At 45.1% G+C, this 18,877-nt stretch overlaps 1 protein-coding gene across 11 annotated transcripts in view; it reads left to right on the forward strand.

Annotated features, from left to right (window-relative positions):
* EWSR1 (EWS RNA binding protein 1) overlaps positions 1–18,877 on the forward strand; it is a 79,553-nt gene that overhangs the window by 14,241 nt on the left and 46,435 nt on the right. For 9 of the 11 annotated variants that reach the window (XR_010407445.1, XM_045887388.3, XM_054510459.2 and 6 more), the window contains 8 exons: positions 756–817; positions 2,774–2,894; positions 3,250–3,339; positions 4,113–4,268; positions 5,285–5,374; positions 5,519–5,571; positions 6,060–6,122; positions 6,227–6,271. Coding sequence is in view for 10 of the 11 variants with exons in the window: in XM_045887388.3 (XP_045743344.1) it covers positions 756–817; positions 2,774–2,894; positions 3,250–3,339; positions 4,113–4,268; positions 5,285–5,374; positions 5,519–5,571; positions 6,060–6,122; positions 6,227–6,271 (680 nt within the window). In the remaining variant the exon portion in view is untranslated. The remainder of the gene's footprint in view (positions 1–755; positions 818–2,773; positions 2,895–3,249; positions 3,340–4,112; positions 4,269–5,284; positions 5,375–5,518; positions 5,572–6,059; positions 6,123–6,226; positions 6,272–18,877) is intronic. The other 2 variants (XM_064578607.1, XM_054510457.2) reach the window with 1 other exon arrangement.

Below are 18,877 nucleotides of genomic sequence, written 5' to 3' on the forward strand. Positions count from 1 at the left end.
GGTGCTTTCCATTGTCAACTCATTTAAATCTCCCAGCCCCAGGAAGGCATCATTGTCCCCATGTTAAAGAGGAGGAAGCTGAGGGTCAGAAAGGAGATCAGCCCTGCCCAAGGCCCAGAGCCAGGAAGGGGCAGCGCTGGGACTCGACCCCAGACTTTGTGCTCATTAAGGACTCACCGCACCCTTGCTCTGAGCTCAGTGTCCTCAGATGTGAACTGGAGTGACACTCGTCCCAACACCCAGGATCGTGGAGAGACGAGCCTGTAAGCACTAGTCCCAGTAGGCGGCCGCTGGGAGGTTGAGGTTGCATAACGGGCCAGAACTGCTATGGATCACTTAGGGGTATCGCTGGGGAGGCCAGAGGAGCTGGCCGGTGGCTGTGGAGGGAGGGATCAGAGGGGGGCACCTCTGAGGCCAGCGCAGTCCAGGCTGTGATGTGTCAGTCCCCAAAGCCGGCAAGCCCAGGCCAGCCCCACCCAGGGGGAAGCAACAGGATTTCCTGCCCTGGCTTCCAGGGAAGGAGGCATCTTGGATGCCAAGGCTGCAGGAGGTGGGTCCCTGGTTCTGCTCTGGAGGCTCTGGAGCCAAAGGAGACCCTCAGGGCATGGCTATAGCCCTTTCCCTGCACTGGTCATCTCATGGGTTGGGGTCATCAGGTGCCTGTCCCCTTGCTTCTATTCTGCCCCCTACCCCGGGGCTGAGGGGCTCCACAGGGAACCTAAGACACCTGGGCCCAGCCTCCTCCCTCCCTGCAGGTTGCCTCAACTGCAGCAAAGTGTCAGAGCTGACCGAGCGGCTGAAGGTGCTGGAGGCCAAGGTGGGTGAGCAGCTGCCCCTCCTCTGGCCCTCCCACCCCCTCCCTACACCCCCACACCCCATCGGCTCATCATTCTCACAGTGCAGCTGAGCTGAGCTTTAACACCCACGAGCAGGTGGCCTCCCTAGCAGGTGCCCACCCCCCCTCCAGAACAAGCTAGCCTCCCTTCCGTGCCCTTCCCCAGGAAGCCTGCTCAGAATCAGATGGCCTGCCTGCTCCTTTCCCCGGGGAGGCCTACGAAGGTCCCCTGTGCAGCCCCATCCCCATCCCAGCCAGAGATTTGCAGACATCCCCCAGAGCCCATGGCCGGGTCCCCTACTTGCCCTGTCACTTTTGCCCTTTATCCCCCCACACCCACACCACCATAATAATACTATCTTCCCAGTTTCCAAAGCAAAACATCTTTGGGCATCTCAAGTTATTTCAAGATAAAAAGGTTTTAGCAATTAGAAAGTAAGACATTCTAGGGGCGCCTGGGTGGCTCAGTCGATTGAGCGGCCTACTCTTCATTTCAGCTCAGGTCATGATCTAGGGGTTGTGAGATGGAGCCCCGCACTGGGCTCCACAGTCAGTGGGGAGTCTGCTTGAGATTTGCTCCCTCTGCCCCTCCCCTGCCTCTTGCTCATGCGAGCACACGCACGCTCTCTTGCTCTCTCTCTAAAATAATCTTTAAAAAAAAGTAAGACATTCTAAATTTAGAAACATGAAAAACTCGGAACTGTGAAAAACCTACCAGAAAGCCATCTGCAGCAGTCACTTGTGTCCCCAGAGGGAGCAACGGTCAACATTTAAGCATTTTTTCTTCCAGATTTTCTAAGCACACATAGAGATGTATATACTTAATCTGCATATCTTTTCCTCCGTCACTCTGGGAATTTATCTTAAGGAGAGTCGATGTGAAGATGTTTACCAAAATGTTAATAATGGATAGGGAAATTTGGAAACCAGACGGCCGAAGGGGTGGTTGCGGAATTAGTGTGCATGGCTCGATGGAATACCAGACAGACAGTCATCCACAACACCTCCATTTTGTCACATGTGTCAGAGGGAAAAAACCAAGCTTCTGAACAGCATGTACTAGAACCCCGGTTATGAGCTGTGGGAGCTCCAGGAAGCCCACACTGCTCCCCGGACTTCCTCCTGGGAGAAGCCGGTATGAGGGCCTCAGTCTCAGATCTGAGGCATGGTTCTCCGTTCAGGGTCTGCCCAAGAGTTTCAGCTGTTCTCTGGACGGGACCACACGGCCCCCCCACTCCCAGTCAGTGGGCATTCAGCCCCCCACCTTTTTAAGATTTTATTTATTTATTTTAGAGAGAGAATGCACGTGAGCAGGAGAGGAGGGGCAGAGGGGGAGGAGAGAGAGAATCCCAAGCGGACTCTGCGCTGAGTGCGGAGCCCGTTGAAGGGCTTGATCTCACAACCCTGAGATCACAACCTGAGCTGAAATCAACGGTCGGTTGCTTGACCAACTGAGCCACCCAGGCCCCTCTGGCCCCTGTTTAATCCTCGGTCAGTGGCTCAGCAGACACCTCTGACCTTTCAGAGGCTCCCCCACACTGGGTCCCAAAGTGGTTTTGTATACACCCCAGGGCCTCTAGTTCATGTCAGACCCCCCCAAACTTCCCTCCAAATTTAGTAAAAATCCTTCCAGCCTGTGGTGCTTTAAGAGACCAAGAGAAGTTTCAGATTATTGATGCAGGTCAGTGTGGGAAAAACCGCACAGCCCAGCAAACACAGCGACCCAAAGCTCCACTTGGGTGGCAGTGACCACGTGTATTGGCTTTCCTAAGGATGAATTGTGCAGTTTGAAAATCAGTCATTTCTGAGCCCTGGGTCTCCACTCCAAGCTGGGTTCTGCTGGGTGCAGGGACCTCCTGCACCCAACACGGGGGCCCCACAGCTGGCCTGTCCCTGGTGAGACCCTGGGACCTACCCTGTCTTCCTCTTCCTCCACAGGTGGCGGTGCTCACTGTCACTGAGCGGGCAGTGCTCCCAACCCCAGCTGCCCCCGGGGACCCCGTCCCACTCTGGGGCTCCCCAGCTGCCCAGGGCAGCCCCGGGGATGAAGGCCTCCGAGGTGAGTGGGTCAGTAGGGGGCATGCTCCCATGTGGGAATGAATCAAGGGAGTGATTCCAGTCCCCACCCTGCTACTGACTCCCAGCTTGACCTCCTTCTGGGCCTCGGTCTCCCCAGTTCTCCAGTGGGCCTGAGGGGACAGGGCCCGGCAGCCCCGTTGCCCCTGTCCCACACAGTGGACCTGGGGGCAGGGACCCTGGATGAAACTGACCCCTGCCTACCCCCCTGCCCCAGGGCTACCCAGAGCCAGAGAGAACATGAGGGCCCCATTGCTCCCTCGAGATGGTAGGGCTGGCTGAGGGGCTGGGGCCAGGGTCGGGCAAGCGCTGCCAAGCTGATGAACTTTCTCCCCCAGATCGAGCTGGTGGCCAGGGGCTTCCTGGGCCCACTGGCCCCAAGGGAGACACTGGCAGCCAAGGCCCAGTGGGGATGAGAGGCCCGCCAGGTGAGTGCCCACAGCACTGCCCCTACCCCCAGCTATCCAGGTCAGCCCTGTCAGTGAACGCTTCCTTGGCCAAAGGTAGCCTGGGCCCCTTCCACCCACTTGTGTCTCAGCTCAGCACCCCTCCACTTGCGCCTGGGCTCCCTGAAGCCCTCTTTTGCATTCACTGGACCCATGCTTCCGGGGCACCTACCCTAGCAGGCTCTGAGCTGGGCACTGGGGTGGGGTCAGATCAGTCCCTGCCTCCTGGAGCTCCCAGACCAGTGGGGAGGGGGGGCCCAGGCAGTGGAGAAACAGCAGTGCCCCCCACCATGTGACCAGGGTTCTTCTGGGGGATGTTGCAGGTACGGGAGGCCCAAGGAAGGAAGCGTAGACCCAGCCTGGATGGGGTGAGGGGTGGAGAGGGCTTCCTGGTAGGAGTAACATCTTAGCTGAGGCATAAAGGATGACTTGAAGGGGACACCAGGCAGAACAAAGGGAGGACTGATAGAGGGAACAATTCATTCAGAAGCCTGGAAGGGAGAGAAGAGAACATTCTGGAAATCAGTATTTCCTAAGAATCTACTGTGCACCAAGTGTCCATTGTCCTAAAGCCCCTGAAGAGAGTTGTTCATCCCCCTACATGGCCAAGGAGGTCAGAGCCAGGACAGGCCTGGGCCTGTGGCCTCGAGCCCTCTTATACCCCATGCCCCCAGGCTGCCTTGGCCTGCCCTCTTACAGCCACGCCGGGCCTGCCTGCCTCCTAGATGCCCACCAACTCCCTGGTTCCATTGTAGGTCCTCAGGGCCCCCCAGGAAGCCCTGGCCAGGCTGGAGCTGTGGGCACCCCTGGAGAGAAGGGACCTCCAGGCCCACCCGGGCCTCCTGGGCCCCCGGGGCCCCCTGGGCCCCCAGCCCCTGTTGGACCACCCCACACCCGGAACCCCCAGTATGGTGAGTCCTTCGGGGGTCGCGAGGGATAATGGTGGGGTGGGGGCAAGGTTGGCATAACCATCACCCCAGTCCCGCTGCCATCTACCAGGTACCTTCTGTTTACCAGGCTTGCCTTTGGTCAGCTACGTGTCACCCAGTCTCCCAACAGATGCCATTGTCCTCCTCTTCTCAGATGAGGAAAACTGAGGGCCAGAGAGGGGAGATCACATAGCCAGGACTTGGGGGTGGGGGGGCTGGCGTCAAACCCAGGCGTCCTCCAGAGCCTGTGCTTGGAACCACCGGCATGAGGCCCTCCTGCCAAGCCTCGGAGCTGGCCAGGATCCAGCCCTCAGAGCACCGGAAAGCTCAAGGCCTGGCAGCAGGAAATGAGCTCTGTGCTCCCTGGCCCTGTGCTCAGAAAGCTCCCCCGCACCCCCGCCCAGTGGGGTCCTGACGTGTATCCTTTGCCTCCTCCCCAGCCTGACCTACGTGCGTGCTGCCAGTGGTCAGAGCTTGGAGGGCCAGATTCAATCCTACCTGTGCCCTATCTCTGGTGTATGGCTGGGCACCATTCCTGTATTCCCCCATCCTGCCGTTCGTTCCATCTCACCACTCCTTCTCCTTCCCCAAGCCTCAGTTTCTTCATCTGTACAATGGGGAGACTGACTGTACAGTTCTCCCAGAGCTCCATGACCCCCATGCACAGAAGCCCGGCACAAAGTAGGTGGTCAATAAACAGTAGCTTTTACTATTATTCCCATTTGACATATCGCAGTTCAGGCTCAGCGAGGTGGAGTCTTGCAGGATGTCACCAGCTAGACTGTGGTAAGGTTAGAACCCAGGTCTCCCTGCCTCCTGGTCCTGTGTGACCAGTACTCTCCACACTCCCCACCCTTGGAACAGTTGCCTGGTAGCCCCAACCACACTGCAGGTTATCCCACAGGGCAGTCCCAGCTGGCTTCGCAGAGGTGGCAGGTAAAGACTGACTGTCATACTCCAGCCCAGCCCTGCTGACTCACCATCTTTCCTCCTCCCAGGGGACCCATTACTGTCCAATACCTTCACTGAGACCAGCAGCCACTGGCCCCAGGGACCAGCTGGACTCCCAGGCCCCCCAGGGCCCATGGGTAAGTTGAGTCCAGGTCCAGGGTAAGGGGTAGGGTTGGGAAATGGCAGAGGGACTAGGACTGTGGCTCTCAGGAGGGAGCGGATGGTGGACTTCCTGGCATTGTACTTTGTTTCAGTCCTGAGGACATCCTGTCTTATTCCAGGTCCCCCTGGACTTCCTGGTCCCATGGGCATCCCTGGGAGTCCTGGACACATGGTGGGTAGTTCTCCAGTTGCTCTCATTCATCTGTCCATCCATTCATCCACCCACCCACTTAATCAGTCCACACATCCATCCATCCATCCATCATCCATCCATCCATCCATCCTTCATTCATTCATTCAAACATTTATGGAGCACTTAATATGCAAACTACTTTCCATAAATCTTTTCATTCAGTCCATGTAAGGAGAAACAAGTATTGTCAGCACATGCGGCCAGGAAAGGTAGAGGTTCTTGACCTAGGGCTGCTGCCAGCACATGGCAACTTCCGGATCAGGGCAGGGACTCTCTGACTCCAGGGCCATAACTCTGAACCCTGAGCTGTACAAAGTCACTGCTGTGTGCCAGGCACTGGGAGTGTGATAAAGAACCCAGAGGCCCAGGCCAAACTGAGGCTCCCTCCTTGACCTCTCTGCCCTACCAAGTCCCTGCCCACCCCATCCTGCCTCAGCACAAGAGTGAGGTTCTGTCTTGTTGCTCAGGGACCTCCAGGCCCCACTGGACCCAAAGGAATCTCTGGCCACCCAGGAGAGAAGGGAGAGAGAGTGAGTACTGAGGCAACCCTTGGTGGAAGATTCTGGGGAGTCCTGGGGTCCCTGGATCACACCCCCCAATAGCTGACTTCGTACCTCTCCTCCCTCCCACACAGGGACTGCGTGGGGAGCCTGGCCCCCAAGGCTCCATGGGGCAGCGGGTGAGTGATGCTGCCCCCCTTACAGCACCCCCTCCGGGATCCCACAGGTCCAGACCCTGCTGTGGCTCCTTGCACTGCAACCAGAGCACCCGACTCTCCCTCCTGTCCAGGGCATGGCCCATCTCTCTCTTTCCTTGTCTCTGGGTCCTGTCAACCTCTTAGGATCAGGTCACATCCCTCTCCCTCACTTGGACTCTTTGTCTCTGTATCTGTTTCTCTGTCTCTCTCTTTCCTCTGTGTCTCTGTCTGACACTATATTTCTCTCTTTCACTCTCCATCTTTCCACCTATGATTGTAGATTTGTCTATTTCTCCCTTTAGTTTGGTCAATTTTTCCTTAGTGTGTTTTGAAGCTTAGTTATTAGGTGCATACATGTTCAGGATTTTAATGTCAACTTTATGAAATTAATATCTTTCTCTCTAGTGATACTCTTTGTTCTGTATTCTACTTTGATACTAAAATAAACACACCAGCTTTCTTATACTTAGCATTTGCATAGTATATCTTTTTCAACCCTTTTGCTTTCAACCGTGTCTTTCTATTTAAAATATATCTCTGGTAAACAGCATATACTTGAGACTTATTTTTTAAACCGTCTTGACTGTTGAGTTCATTTACATTTAATGATATGTAGAATTATTGATACGGTTCCATTTGTCAACCATCTTGCTATTTGTGTTCTATTTACCCCATCTTTTTAATTTTTTCCCCTTTTTCCTGTCTTCATTTAGACTGAGTACTATTTACAGTCCCATTTTATCTCTTCCAGTGACTTTGTGTTACTTTTTCACAGTTGCTCTCAGGATAACAATATGCATCCTTGACTTATCACAATTTGCTTCAATTAATATTATACCACTTCATGTATAAGTAGGAATGTTACAACTGTATAATTTGCCCCTCCTAACCTTGCTTTATCACTGTCATATATTTCACTTCTGCATTTGTTATAATCCCAACAATGCATTGTTGTTATTGCTCTAAACAGTTGACTTTGAAAGAAGTTAGGAAAATAGTCTTTCACATCTACCAATATATTTATCATTTCTAATGATTTCCTGTAGCTCCAGATTCTATCTGGTATCATTTGTCTTCAGCCTAAAGAATGTCCTTTAGCTCTGCCTGTATGGGTCTGCTGGCAACAAATCCTCCCTGCTTTTATCTAAAACTGTCTTCATTTCACCTTAAATTTCTTTTTATTTTATTTATTTACTTTTTTTAAAAAGATTTTATTTATTTATTTGAGAGAGAGAGAATGAGAGACAGCACATGAGAGGGGGGAGGGTCAGAGGGAGAAGCAGACTCCCCGCTGAGCAGGGAGCCCAATGCGGGACTCGATCCCAGGACTCCAGGATCATGACCTGAGCTGAAGGCAGTCGCTTAACCAACTGAGCCACCCAGGCGCCCTTTAAATTTCTTTTTAAAGATTTATTTATTTGAGAGAGAGCGAGCACATGGGGTGATGGGAAGAGGGAGCGAGTCATCAAGCAGACTCCTTGCTGAGTGGGGAGCCCAATGTGGGGCTCAGTCTCACAACCCATGAGATCACAACCTGAGCCGAAACCAAGAGTCAACCACTTAAGTAACTGAGCCAACCAGGCGCCCCTCCCTTAATTTTTGAAAGATATTTTCAATTGGATATACAATGATAGTTTGGCAGTTTTCCTCCCTTTAGCACTTTAAATATGTTGTTCCATGCATGGTCTTCTGGCTGACATAGAGAATTACAACTTCTCATGAGAAGTTGGCTGTGGTTCTTGTTGTTCCCCTGCATGCAATACGTCTTTTTTCTTTGGCTTTTAAGATTTTCTCTTTACCTTTGGTTTTCAACAGGTTGATCATGAGATAGTTGGGTGTGATTTTGTGTTCATCCTCTTTGAGTTTGCTAAGATTACTAGATCAGTAAGGTTGCCAGGATTTTTGTTTCGGTTGGTTGTTTTGTTTAATTGATAAAGTTATTTTTAGAGAGCATTTTTGGGGGTTCACAGAAAAATTGTGCAGAAAGTACAGAGAATTTCCATATACTCCCTGTCCTCAAATATGCCTAGCTTCTCCCACTATCAACATCTCACATACAGCAGTACATTTGGTACAACTGAATCCACATTGACACATTATCACCCTAAGTCCGTAGTTTACATTAGGGTTCCCTCTTGGTGTTGTACGTTCTATAGTATTGATAGATGTATGCTGTTATGTATCCACCATTGTAGTATCATATAGAGGAGCTCCGCTGACCTAAAAATCCTTGGTGCTCTACCCTTCATCCCTCCCTCCTCACTAATATGCTTAAATTTAAAGTTCCTCCATGTCTTTTCATGGTTTGATAACTCATTTCTCTTTAGCTGTAAATAATATTCCATCATATGTACCACAGTTTATTTATCCATTCACCTACTAAAAGACATCTTGGTTGCTTCCAAGTTTTGGCAGTTATGAATAAACATCCATGTGCAGGGTTTTGTGTGGACATGTTTTCAGTTCATTTGGGTAAATGCCAATGAGTGCAATTGCTGGATCATATAGTATGTTTAGTTTTGTAAGAAACTTTTCTGTAAGAAACACACTTTGTGTGTGTGTGTGTGTGTGTATGTGTATATGTGGTGAGAACACTTAAGATCTCTCTTAGCAAATTGCAGTTATACAATACAGTATCGTTAACTACAGTCACCATACCGTATGTTAAATCCTCAGAACTTAGTCATGTTATAACTGAAAATTGATATTCCTTTATCAACTTTCCCATCCCCTGCCCCAGGCCCTGGCAACCACCATTCTACTCTGTTTCTGTTTCTCTATGTTCATTTTTTTTTTTTTTAAGATTCCACATATAAGTGATACCATGCAGTATTTGTCTTTCTCTCTCTGGTTTATTTCACTTAGCATAATGCCCTCCAGGGTCATCCATGTTGTCACAAATGGAAAAATTTCCTTCTTTTTTAAAGGATAAATAATGTTGCATTATATACATACATACATACATACATACATATATACACGGCATATTTCATTTATCCATTCATCCATTGACAAGCACTAAGGTTGTTTCCATATCTTGGCTTTTGTGAATAATGCTGCAGTGAACAAGGGAATGCAGATAATTCTTTGAGATAGTGATTTTGTTTTCTTTGGATAAATACTCAGAAGTGGGATCACTGGATTGTATGGTAATTCTATTTTTAATTTCTTTTTTTTTTTAAAGAACACAGTGAGAGAGAGAACACAAGCAGGGGGAGTGGGAGAGAGAGAAGCAGGCTCCCGGCCGAGGAGGGAGTCCGATGCAGGGCTCGATCCCAGGACTCTGGGATCATGACCTGAGCCGAAGGCAGAAGCTTAACGACTGAGCCACCCAGACACCCCTGTGATCCATTTTGAGTTAATTTTTTGAAGGGTATGAGACCTGTGTCTAGATTCATTTTTTTGCCAATTGCATACTCTCTTGATTATTGTAGCTTTATAGTAAGTCTTAAAGTAGGGTAATGTTAGTCCTCTGACTTTGTTCTTCTCCTTTAATATTGAGTTGGCTATTCTGGGTCTTTCCCCTCTTTGTATAAACTTTGGAGTCAGCTGGTCAATATCGACAAAATATCTTGCTGGAATTTTGATTGGAATTACATTGAATCTATAGATCAAGTTGGGAAGAACTGACATCTCAACAATATTGAGTCCACCCATCCACGAACATGGAATAGTTTTCCATTTATTTAGTTCTTTGCTATCTTTCATCAGAGTTTTGTGGTTTTCTTCATATAGATCTTTTTTTTAATTTTTTTTTTTAAGATTTTATTTATTTATTTGACAGAGAGAGACACAGCGAGAGAGGGAACACAAGCAGGGGGAGTGGGAGAGGGAGAAGCAGGCTTCCCGCCGAGCAGGGAGCCTGATGCGAGGCTCGATCCCAGGACCCTGGGATCATGACCTGAGCTGAAGGCAATCACTCAACCAACTGAGCCACCCAGGCGCCCTCTTCATATAGATCTTATACATATTTCATTTCATTTATACTTAAGTATTTCATTTTGGGGAGTGCTAATGTAAATGGTAATATGTTTTTAATTTCAAATTCCCCTAATTCATTAATGCTATATAGGAAAATGATTGACTTTTGTTTATTAGCCTTGTATCCTTCAACCTTGCTATAATTGCTTATTAGTTCCAAGAGTTTCTTTGTTGATTTTTTTCAGATTTTCTACATAAATGATCATGTCATTTGCAAACAAGGACAATTTTATTTCTTCCTGCCCAATCTGTATACTTTTTGTTTCCTTTTCTTGTCTTATTTCATTAGCTAGAACTTCCAGTATGATATTGATGACCATTGGTGAGAGCAGATATGCTTTCCTTGTTCTGATTTTAGCAGGAAAGTTTTGAGTTTCTCACCATTAACTATGATGTTAGTAGTAAGTTTATTGTAGATGTTCCTTATCAAGTTAAGGAAGTTCCCCTCTATCCCTAGTTTGCTGAGTATTTATTATGAATGGGTGTTGGATTTTATCAAATGCTTTTTCTGGACTTATTGATACGATCATGTGATTTTTCTTCTTTAGTCTGTTGATGACAGATTAATTAATTGATTTTCAAATGTTGAAGTAGCCTTCCATACCTGTAATAAATCCCTCTTGGTCATGGTATATAATTTTTTTTATACATCTTAGATTCCATTTGCTAATATTTTGTTGAAGAATTTTGCATTTATGTTCATGAGAGATATTGATCTGTAGTTTTCTTTTCTTATAGTGCTTTTGTCCAGTCTTGGTATTAGGGTAATGCTAGCCTCATAGAATGAGTTAGGACCTATTCCCTCTGCTTCTGTCCTCTGAAAGAGACTGTAAAGAATTGGTATAATTTCTTCATTTTTTTGTTTTGCATGCGAGTGTCCAGTTGTTCCAGCATCATTTTGAAAAAGATTATCTTTGCTCCATTGCATTGTCTTTGCTCCTTTGTCAAAGATCAGTTAACTATGTTTATATTCCTGGGCTCTCTGTTCTGTTCCATTGATCTGTTTGTCTCTTTTTTCTCTTTTAATTATCCTGGCTAGGAGATTGTCAGTTTTACTGATTTTTTTCAAAGAATAGCTTTTGGTTTTATTGATTTTCTCTATTGATTTCCTGTTTTCAGTTTCATTGATTTCAGCTCTAATTTCTATTATTTCTTTTATTTTGCTTACTTTGGATTTAATTTACTCTCCTTTTTTCTACTTTTCTAAGGCCAAGGATCTTTCTTCTTTCCTAATACATACATTCAATACAATAATTTCTTTTTTTTTTTTAAGATTTTATTTATTTATTTATTTTGAGAGAGAGAATGAAAGACAGAGAGCATGAGAGGGAGGAGGGTCAGAGGGAGAAGCAGACTCCCTGCCGAGCAGGGAGCCCGATGCGGGACTCGATCCCGGGACTCCAGGATCATGACCTGCGCCGAAGGCAGTCGCTTAACCAACTGAGCCACCCAGGCGCCCTCAATACAATAATTTCCATCTAAGCATTGCTTTTGATACATCCCACAAATTTTGATAAGTTGTCATTTTATTTTTGTGTAGTTCAAAATATTTTAAAATGTCTCTTGAGATTTCTTATTTGACCCACGTGTTACTTAGAAGTCTGTTGTTTAATTTCCAAGTATTTGGGAAGTTTCCAGTTATCTTTCTGTTATTAATTTCTAGTTTAATTCCATTGTGGCCTAAGAACATGCATGGTATGATTTCTGTTCTTTGAAATTCACTGAGATATATTTTATGGCCCAGAATGTTCCACGTAAGCTTGAGAAGAATGTGTAATCTGTTGTTGGATGAAGTAGTTTATAGATGTCAATTGTATCCAGTTGATAGATGGTATTGTTGATTTCAACTATGTTCTTTCTGATTTTCTGCCTGTCTAGATCTGTCCATTTCTGACAGAGGACGTTAGACTTTCCAACTAACAGATACAGCAGATTCCTATATTCCTATATATTCCTATATTTTTCCTTGCAGTTCTATCAGTTTTTCGTATATTTCGATGCTCTGTTGTTAGGCATATACACGTTAAGGATTGTTATGCCTTCATGGAGTATTTATCCCTTTATCATTATGATTTGTCCCTCTTTATCCATGATAACTTTACTTTCTCTGAAGTTTGCTCTGTCTGAAATTAATATAGCTACTCCTGTTTTCTTTTGATTGGTGCTAGCATGGTATATCTTTTTCCATCCCTTGGCTTTATATGTGTCTTTATATTTAAAGTGGGCTTCTTCTAAACAACATATAGTTGGGTCTTGGTTTTTTATCCACTCTGACATTCCTTGACTTTTAATTGGTGTATGTAAACCACTGACATTTAGGGGCACCTGGCTGGCTCAGTCTGTGGAGTATGCAACTCTTGATCTCAGGGTTGTGAGTTTGAGCCCCACACTGGCTGTAGAGATTACATAAAAATAAATTTTTTTAAAAAAATAAAAAAATAGGGGCACCTGGGTGGCTCAGTCATTAAGTGTCTGACTTTGGCTCAGGTCATGATCCCAGGGTCCTGGGATCGAGCCCCACACTGGGCTCTCCGCTCTGTGGGAAGCCTGTTCTCCCTCTCCCACTCCCTCTGCTTGTGTTCCCTCTCTCGCTGTGTCTTTCTCTGTAAAAAAAATAAAGAAAATCTTTAGAAAAATAAAAAATAAAAAATAAACCATTGAGATTTAAAGGGATTATTAAATTAATATTTACCCTATTTTTTACTGTCTTCTATTTGTTGCTCTTACTCTTTGTTCCTATTTTTGTCTTCTACAATTTTTCTGCCTTTTGCGGTTTTAATTCATCATTTCATATAATTCCACTTTCTCTCCTTTCTTGGCACATCAACTGCCCTTCCTTTTTCACTTTTTGTAGTGGTTTCCCCAAAGTCTGCAATATACATTTACAACTAACCCAAATCTACTTGCAAATAACACTATACTGCTTCATGGTTAGTGCAAATACCTTATAATAAAATATTCTCAATTCTTCCCTCCTGTTCCTTACATCATTGCTGTCATTCATCTCACTCATATATAATTATATGTAAATATACCTATATACACATACACACACATGCATAAGCATACGTAATTAAATACATTGTTGGTATTATTATTTTGAACAAAGTGTTCAATTTGATCTATTAGATCAGTTAAGAATACAGGAAATAGGGACACCTGGGTGGCTCAGTTGGTTAAGAGTCTGCCTTCGGCTCAGGTCATGATCCCAGGTTCTGGGATTGAGCCCCACATTGGGCTCCCTGCTCGGCAGGAAGCCTGCTTCTCCCTCTGCCTGCTACGCGCCCCCCCCCCGCCTCCCCGCTTGTGCTCTCTCTCTCTCTCTCTGACAAATAAATAAATTAAAAAAAAAAAAAAGAATACGGGAAATAAAAGTTTGTATTTTACCTTCGTTACTTCTCTGATGCTCTTCCTTTCATTATGTAGATCCCAAGTTTCTGACTTATCACTTCCTTCTCTTTGAAGAATTCCTTTTAACATCTCTTGCAAGGCAGATTACTGGCAACAAATTCCATCAGTCTTTGTTTTTCTGAGCAGGTCTTTCTTTCTCCTTCACTTTTGAAGGGTAATTTCATAGGGTACAGAATTCTAGGTCAGTGGTTCTATTCTCTCAACACTTAAAATATTTCACTCTGCTCTCTTCTTGCTGGAATGGTTTCTGAGAAGTTGGATGGAAGTTTTATCTTTGTTCCTCTACAGAAGTTGATTTCTCCTCTGGCTTCTTTCAAGATACTTTTTTTTTTTTTTAACTTTCTCTTTTTCAAGTAATCTCTACACCCAAAATGGACCTCAGACTCATGACCCTAAGATCAAGAGTCTCATGCTCTACCAACTGAGCCAACCAGGCACCCCTTTCAAGATACTTTTTTGATTTTCTGAAGTTTAAATATGATCTGCCCAGGGTATAGTATTTTTTTTGGCGTTTATCCTGCTTGGTGTTCTCTGAACTTCCTGGATCTGTGGCTTGATGCCTGACAATTTGGGAAAATCCTGTCATTATCGCTTCGAATATTGCCTCTGTTCCTTTCTTTTTCTTCTTCCTTCTGGTCTTCTCATTACATGTGTTATACTTTTTGTAATTGTCCCATCATTCTTGGATATTCTGTTCTGCTTTTTTCAGTCTTTTTTCTCATTGCTTTTCAGTTTGGAAAGTTTCTAATTGTCATATTCTCAAGTTCAGAGATTCTTTCCTCTGCCGTGCCCAGTCTACTAATGAGCCCTTCAAAGGCATTCTTCATTTCTGTTTCAAGTTTTTGATCTCTAGCATTTTTTCAAATATACATGCAAAAAATTTTTAACCTGAAAAATCTAAATAATAATATTAAATCATATATTCATGTGCCCAACACCAAGCTTAAGAAGTAGAACCTTGGGCACCTGGGTGGCTCAGTTGGTTAAGCAACTGCCTTTGGCTCAGATCATGATCCTGGAGTCCCTGGATCGAGTCCCACATCGGGCTTCCTGCTCGGCAGGGAGTCTGCTTCGTCCTCTGACCCTATCCCCTCTCAGGTGTTCGCTCTCTCTCATTCTCTCTCTCTCAAATAAATAAATAAAATCTTTAAAAAAAAAAAAAAAAGAAGTAGAACCTTATCAGTACCTTTGAAATCCCCCATGTTCCCCTCCCTTGTCACTTTCTCCTTGAAAGGTATCTCTAAAGGAATATGAAATCTTGGCCAGGAAACTGGAGGACTTGTGACTGCAGGTAGTGTTTTCATTATTTTTTCCTGCTCTAGGTAGAATGTCAGGAAAGGGACAGTCTGGGAGATAAATGGCTAAAATTCTGTTTAATTTGTGTTTCTGGACCATGGCTCCTGATACTAGAAAGCAGGGCCTTTGCTAGAATTGAAGTATTTCTTAAGAGGCCTGGGAAGAATGGGATGACCCTTAGCTAACTGACTCTATGAAGAGCACCTACAACCAAAATCTAGCATTTCTTTTTGATTCTTAGAATTTCCATCTCTCTGCTCACATTATCCATCTGTTCTTGCATGTTGTCAATTTTTTCCATTAAAGCCTTTAGCATATTAATCATAGTTGTTTTTTTAAAAGATTATTTATTTGAAAGAGAGCATGAGCAGTGGGGAGGAGCAGAGGGAGAGGGAGAAACAGACTCCCCACTGAGCAGGAAGCCCCATGTGGGGCTTGATGTGGGGTTCCCAGGACACCAAGATCATGACCTGAGCTGGAGGCAGACACTTAACTGACTGAGCCATCCAGGTGCCCCATATAGTTGTTTTTTTAAATTCCTGGTCTGATAATTTCAACATCTGTGCTATATCTGACTCTGGTTCTGGTATTTGCTCAGTTTCTTAAAACTGTGTTTTTTGCCTGTTAGTATGCCTTGTAATTTTTTTAAATTTTTAAATTTAATTTCAATTTAATTAACATATAGTGTATTATTAGTTTCAGAGGTAGAATTTAGTGATTCATCAGTTGCATACAACACCCAGTGCTCATTCCATCAAGTGCCTTCCTAAATGCCCATCCCCCAGTTACCCCATCCCCCCACCCACCTCCCCTCCCGCAACCCTCAGTTTGTTTCCTATAGTTAAGAGTCTCTTAGGGTTTGGCTTCTCTCTCTCTGTTTTCATCTTATTTTATTTTTCCCTCCCTTCCCCTATGTTCATCTGTTTTGTTTCTTAAATTCCACATATGAGTTCAGAATGGATGAAAGACCTAATTATGAGACAGGAATCCATCAAAATCTTAGAGGAGAACACAGGCAGCAACCTCTGTGACCTCGGCTGCAGCAAATTCTTGCTAGACGCTTCTTCAAAGGCAAGAGAAACAAAAGCAAAAATGAACAATTGGGACTTCATCAAGATAAAAAGCTTTTGCACAGGGGCACCTGGGCGGCTCAGTCAGTTAAGTGTCTGCCTTCAGCTCAGGTTATGATCTCAGGGTCCTCGGATCAAGCCCTGAGTCGGGCTCCCTGCTCAGCGGGAAGCCTGCTTCTCCCTCTCCCTCTCCCACTCCCCCTGCTTGTGTTCCCTCTCTCGCTGTCTCTCTCTCTCAAATAAATAAACAAAAAATCTTGAAATGTCATTTAAAAAAAAAGTGTCAAAAAAAAAAACTTTTGCCCAGCAAAGGAAACAGTCAACAAAACTCAAAGGCAGCCTATGGAATACCTTGTAATTTTTTGTTCGAAGGTAAACATGATGTACTGGGTGAAAAGAACGGCAATAAAGAGACTTTAGCAATGTAGTGGTTAGGTGTGCAGGGGGAGGAAGCGTTCCGTAGCCCTATGGTTAAGTCTCAGTCTTTCGTTAAGCCTATACCCGTGGACTGTGAACTTCACCAGCACTTCTTAATTTCTTTTTTGTTTTGTTTTGTTTTGTTTTGTTTTTTGGTGGGGGTTGTTTTTCCCCGTTAGTTGGGACAAGATGGCTAGCGGGGGCTGAGCTGGGCTTTCTCTTCCCACACGCGGAAGGCTAAAGCCAGCTATAGTTGGGTATTTCCCTACCCCCGGGTCAATTAGGCTCCTATAAGACCCCAGCAGGTTAGGATCCAGTAAAACAGTTTCTCCTGAGAACAACAGAATGCTCTGGAGTGTTTCAAGATGGTTCCTTTCCCTCTCCTCCTACTGAAAGCACGAGGAGATTTTTCCACAGCATTCACTGTGAGGACTTGACAGAGCTCCTGCATAAAACTCACACAGATGTGGGGATTACCCCCAAACTGAGTCCCCCCCCTGGAATGTTTAACTCTCAGCGTCGGCCACATTGAGAGTTGGCTTCCAGCAATTCGTCAGTTATGTTTAGGTTTTCCTACCTGGCACTGGTTCCTAGTGAGGCTTCTGCTCAGGAAATTGTAACCCACCCCTTTCTCTGCAATTTGGGGGGGTAGTAATTTGTCCTGCGACCTCACTGCTTTGATGGCTCTAAGAAGAGTTGTTGATTTTCCAGTTTGTTCAGGATTTTCCTTTTTATTAGGACAGAATGTCAACTTCTGAGCTCCTCATGTGCCATGCCAGAAACAAAAAGTCTGGTTTGTTTTGTTTTTAAATCAAATTTAGAGACAAAAATTTTTTTTTAAAGATTTTATTTATTTATTTGACAGAGAGATACACAGCGAGAGAGGGAACACAAGCAGGGGGAGTGGGAGAGGGAGAAGCAGGAGAGGGAGAAGTAGGCTTCCCGCAGAGCAGGGAGCCCGACGCGGGGCTCGATCCCAGGACCCTGGGATCATGACCTGAGCCGAAGGCAGATGCTTAACGACTGAGTCACCCAGGCGCCCCTAGAGACAAAATTGATTAATATTTCCTCAACTTATTTTTTCTGTTCCTGCACTCTCATCACTCCTTCTGGGACTTCAGTTATACCTAATACTCTCTCATGAGTCATTGAGGCTCTGTTAATTTTTTTAAAGTTTTTTATTTAGGTAATCTCTACACCCACCCCACATGGGGCTTGAACTCACAACCCCCAAATCAAGAGTCACGTGCTCCTCCACCTGAGCCAGCCAGGTGCCCCAGGCTCCGTTATATATATATTTTTTAAGTTTTTATTTATTTTTTTGACAGAGAGAGAGACAGCAAGAGAGGGAACACAAGCAGGGGGAGTGGGAGAGGGAGAAGCAGGCTTCCCGTGGAGCAGGGAGCCCGATGCAGGACTCGATCCCAGGACCCTGGGATCATGACCTGAGCCAAAGGCAGACACTTGACGACTGAGCCACCCAGGTGCCCCAGCTCCATTAATTTTTTAAAAAAAATCTTTTTTCCTCCTTGTGCTTCAGTTTGAGTTCTTGCATTGACCTGTCTTCAAGTTAAAGAAGTCTTTCTTCTGTTCTGGCCAATCTTCTGTTAATCCCAGCTAACAAATTTTTTATTTCAAGTATTATCTTTTTCATTTATCTATTTCATTTATTTCATTTCATATTATCTTTTCATTTCCAGGATTTCCATCTGATGCTTTCCTACAGTTTTCACAGATCTCCTGAAATTCCCCATCTCATCACCTACCAATATCAATTCCACTACATTCCTTAACATATTTATCACAGATATTTTATTTTTTTAAGTTTTTTTTGGAATTCCAGTTAGTTAGCTTACAGTGTAATATTAGTTTCAGGGACGTACAATATAGTGATTCAACACTTCCATATGTCACCTGGTGCTCATCATGACAAGTGCCCTCCTTAATCCCCATCACTCCACCTCCCTCCCTCCCTTCTGGTAACCATCAGTTTGTTCTCTATAGTTAAGAGTCTGTTTCTTAGTATGCCTCCCTCTCTCTCTTTTCCTTTTGCTCATTTGTTTTATTGCTTAAATTCCACATATGAGTGAAATCATATGGTATTTGTCTTTCCCTGACTTATTTCACTTAGCATAATACTCTAGCTCCATCCATGTCATTGCAAATGGCAAGATTTCATTCTTTTTTATGGCTGGATAATATTTCATTATATATATACTATATATCCATTCATCAATCGATAGACACTTGGGATGTTTCCATAATTTGGCTCTTTAGATAGTGCTGCTATAAACATCAGGGTGCATGTATCCCTTTGAATTAGTATTTTGTATCCTTTGGGTAAATACTTAGTTCAATTGCTGGATCATAGGGTAGTTCTATTTTTAACTTTTTGAGGAGCCTCCATACTGTT

This window comes from Mirounga angustirostris, unplaced genomic scaffold, assembly GCF_029215605.1.
Source record: "Mirounga angustirostris isolate CCGP_5_RB_7025 unplaced genomic scaffold, mMirAng1.0.hap1 SCAF_14, whole genome shotgun sequence".
NCBI classification, from domain to species: domain Eukaryota; kingdom Metazoa; phylum Chordata; class Mammalia; order Carnivora; family Phocidae; genus Mirounga; species Mirounga angustirostris.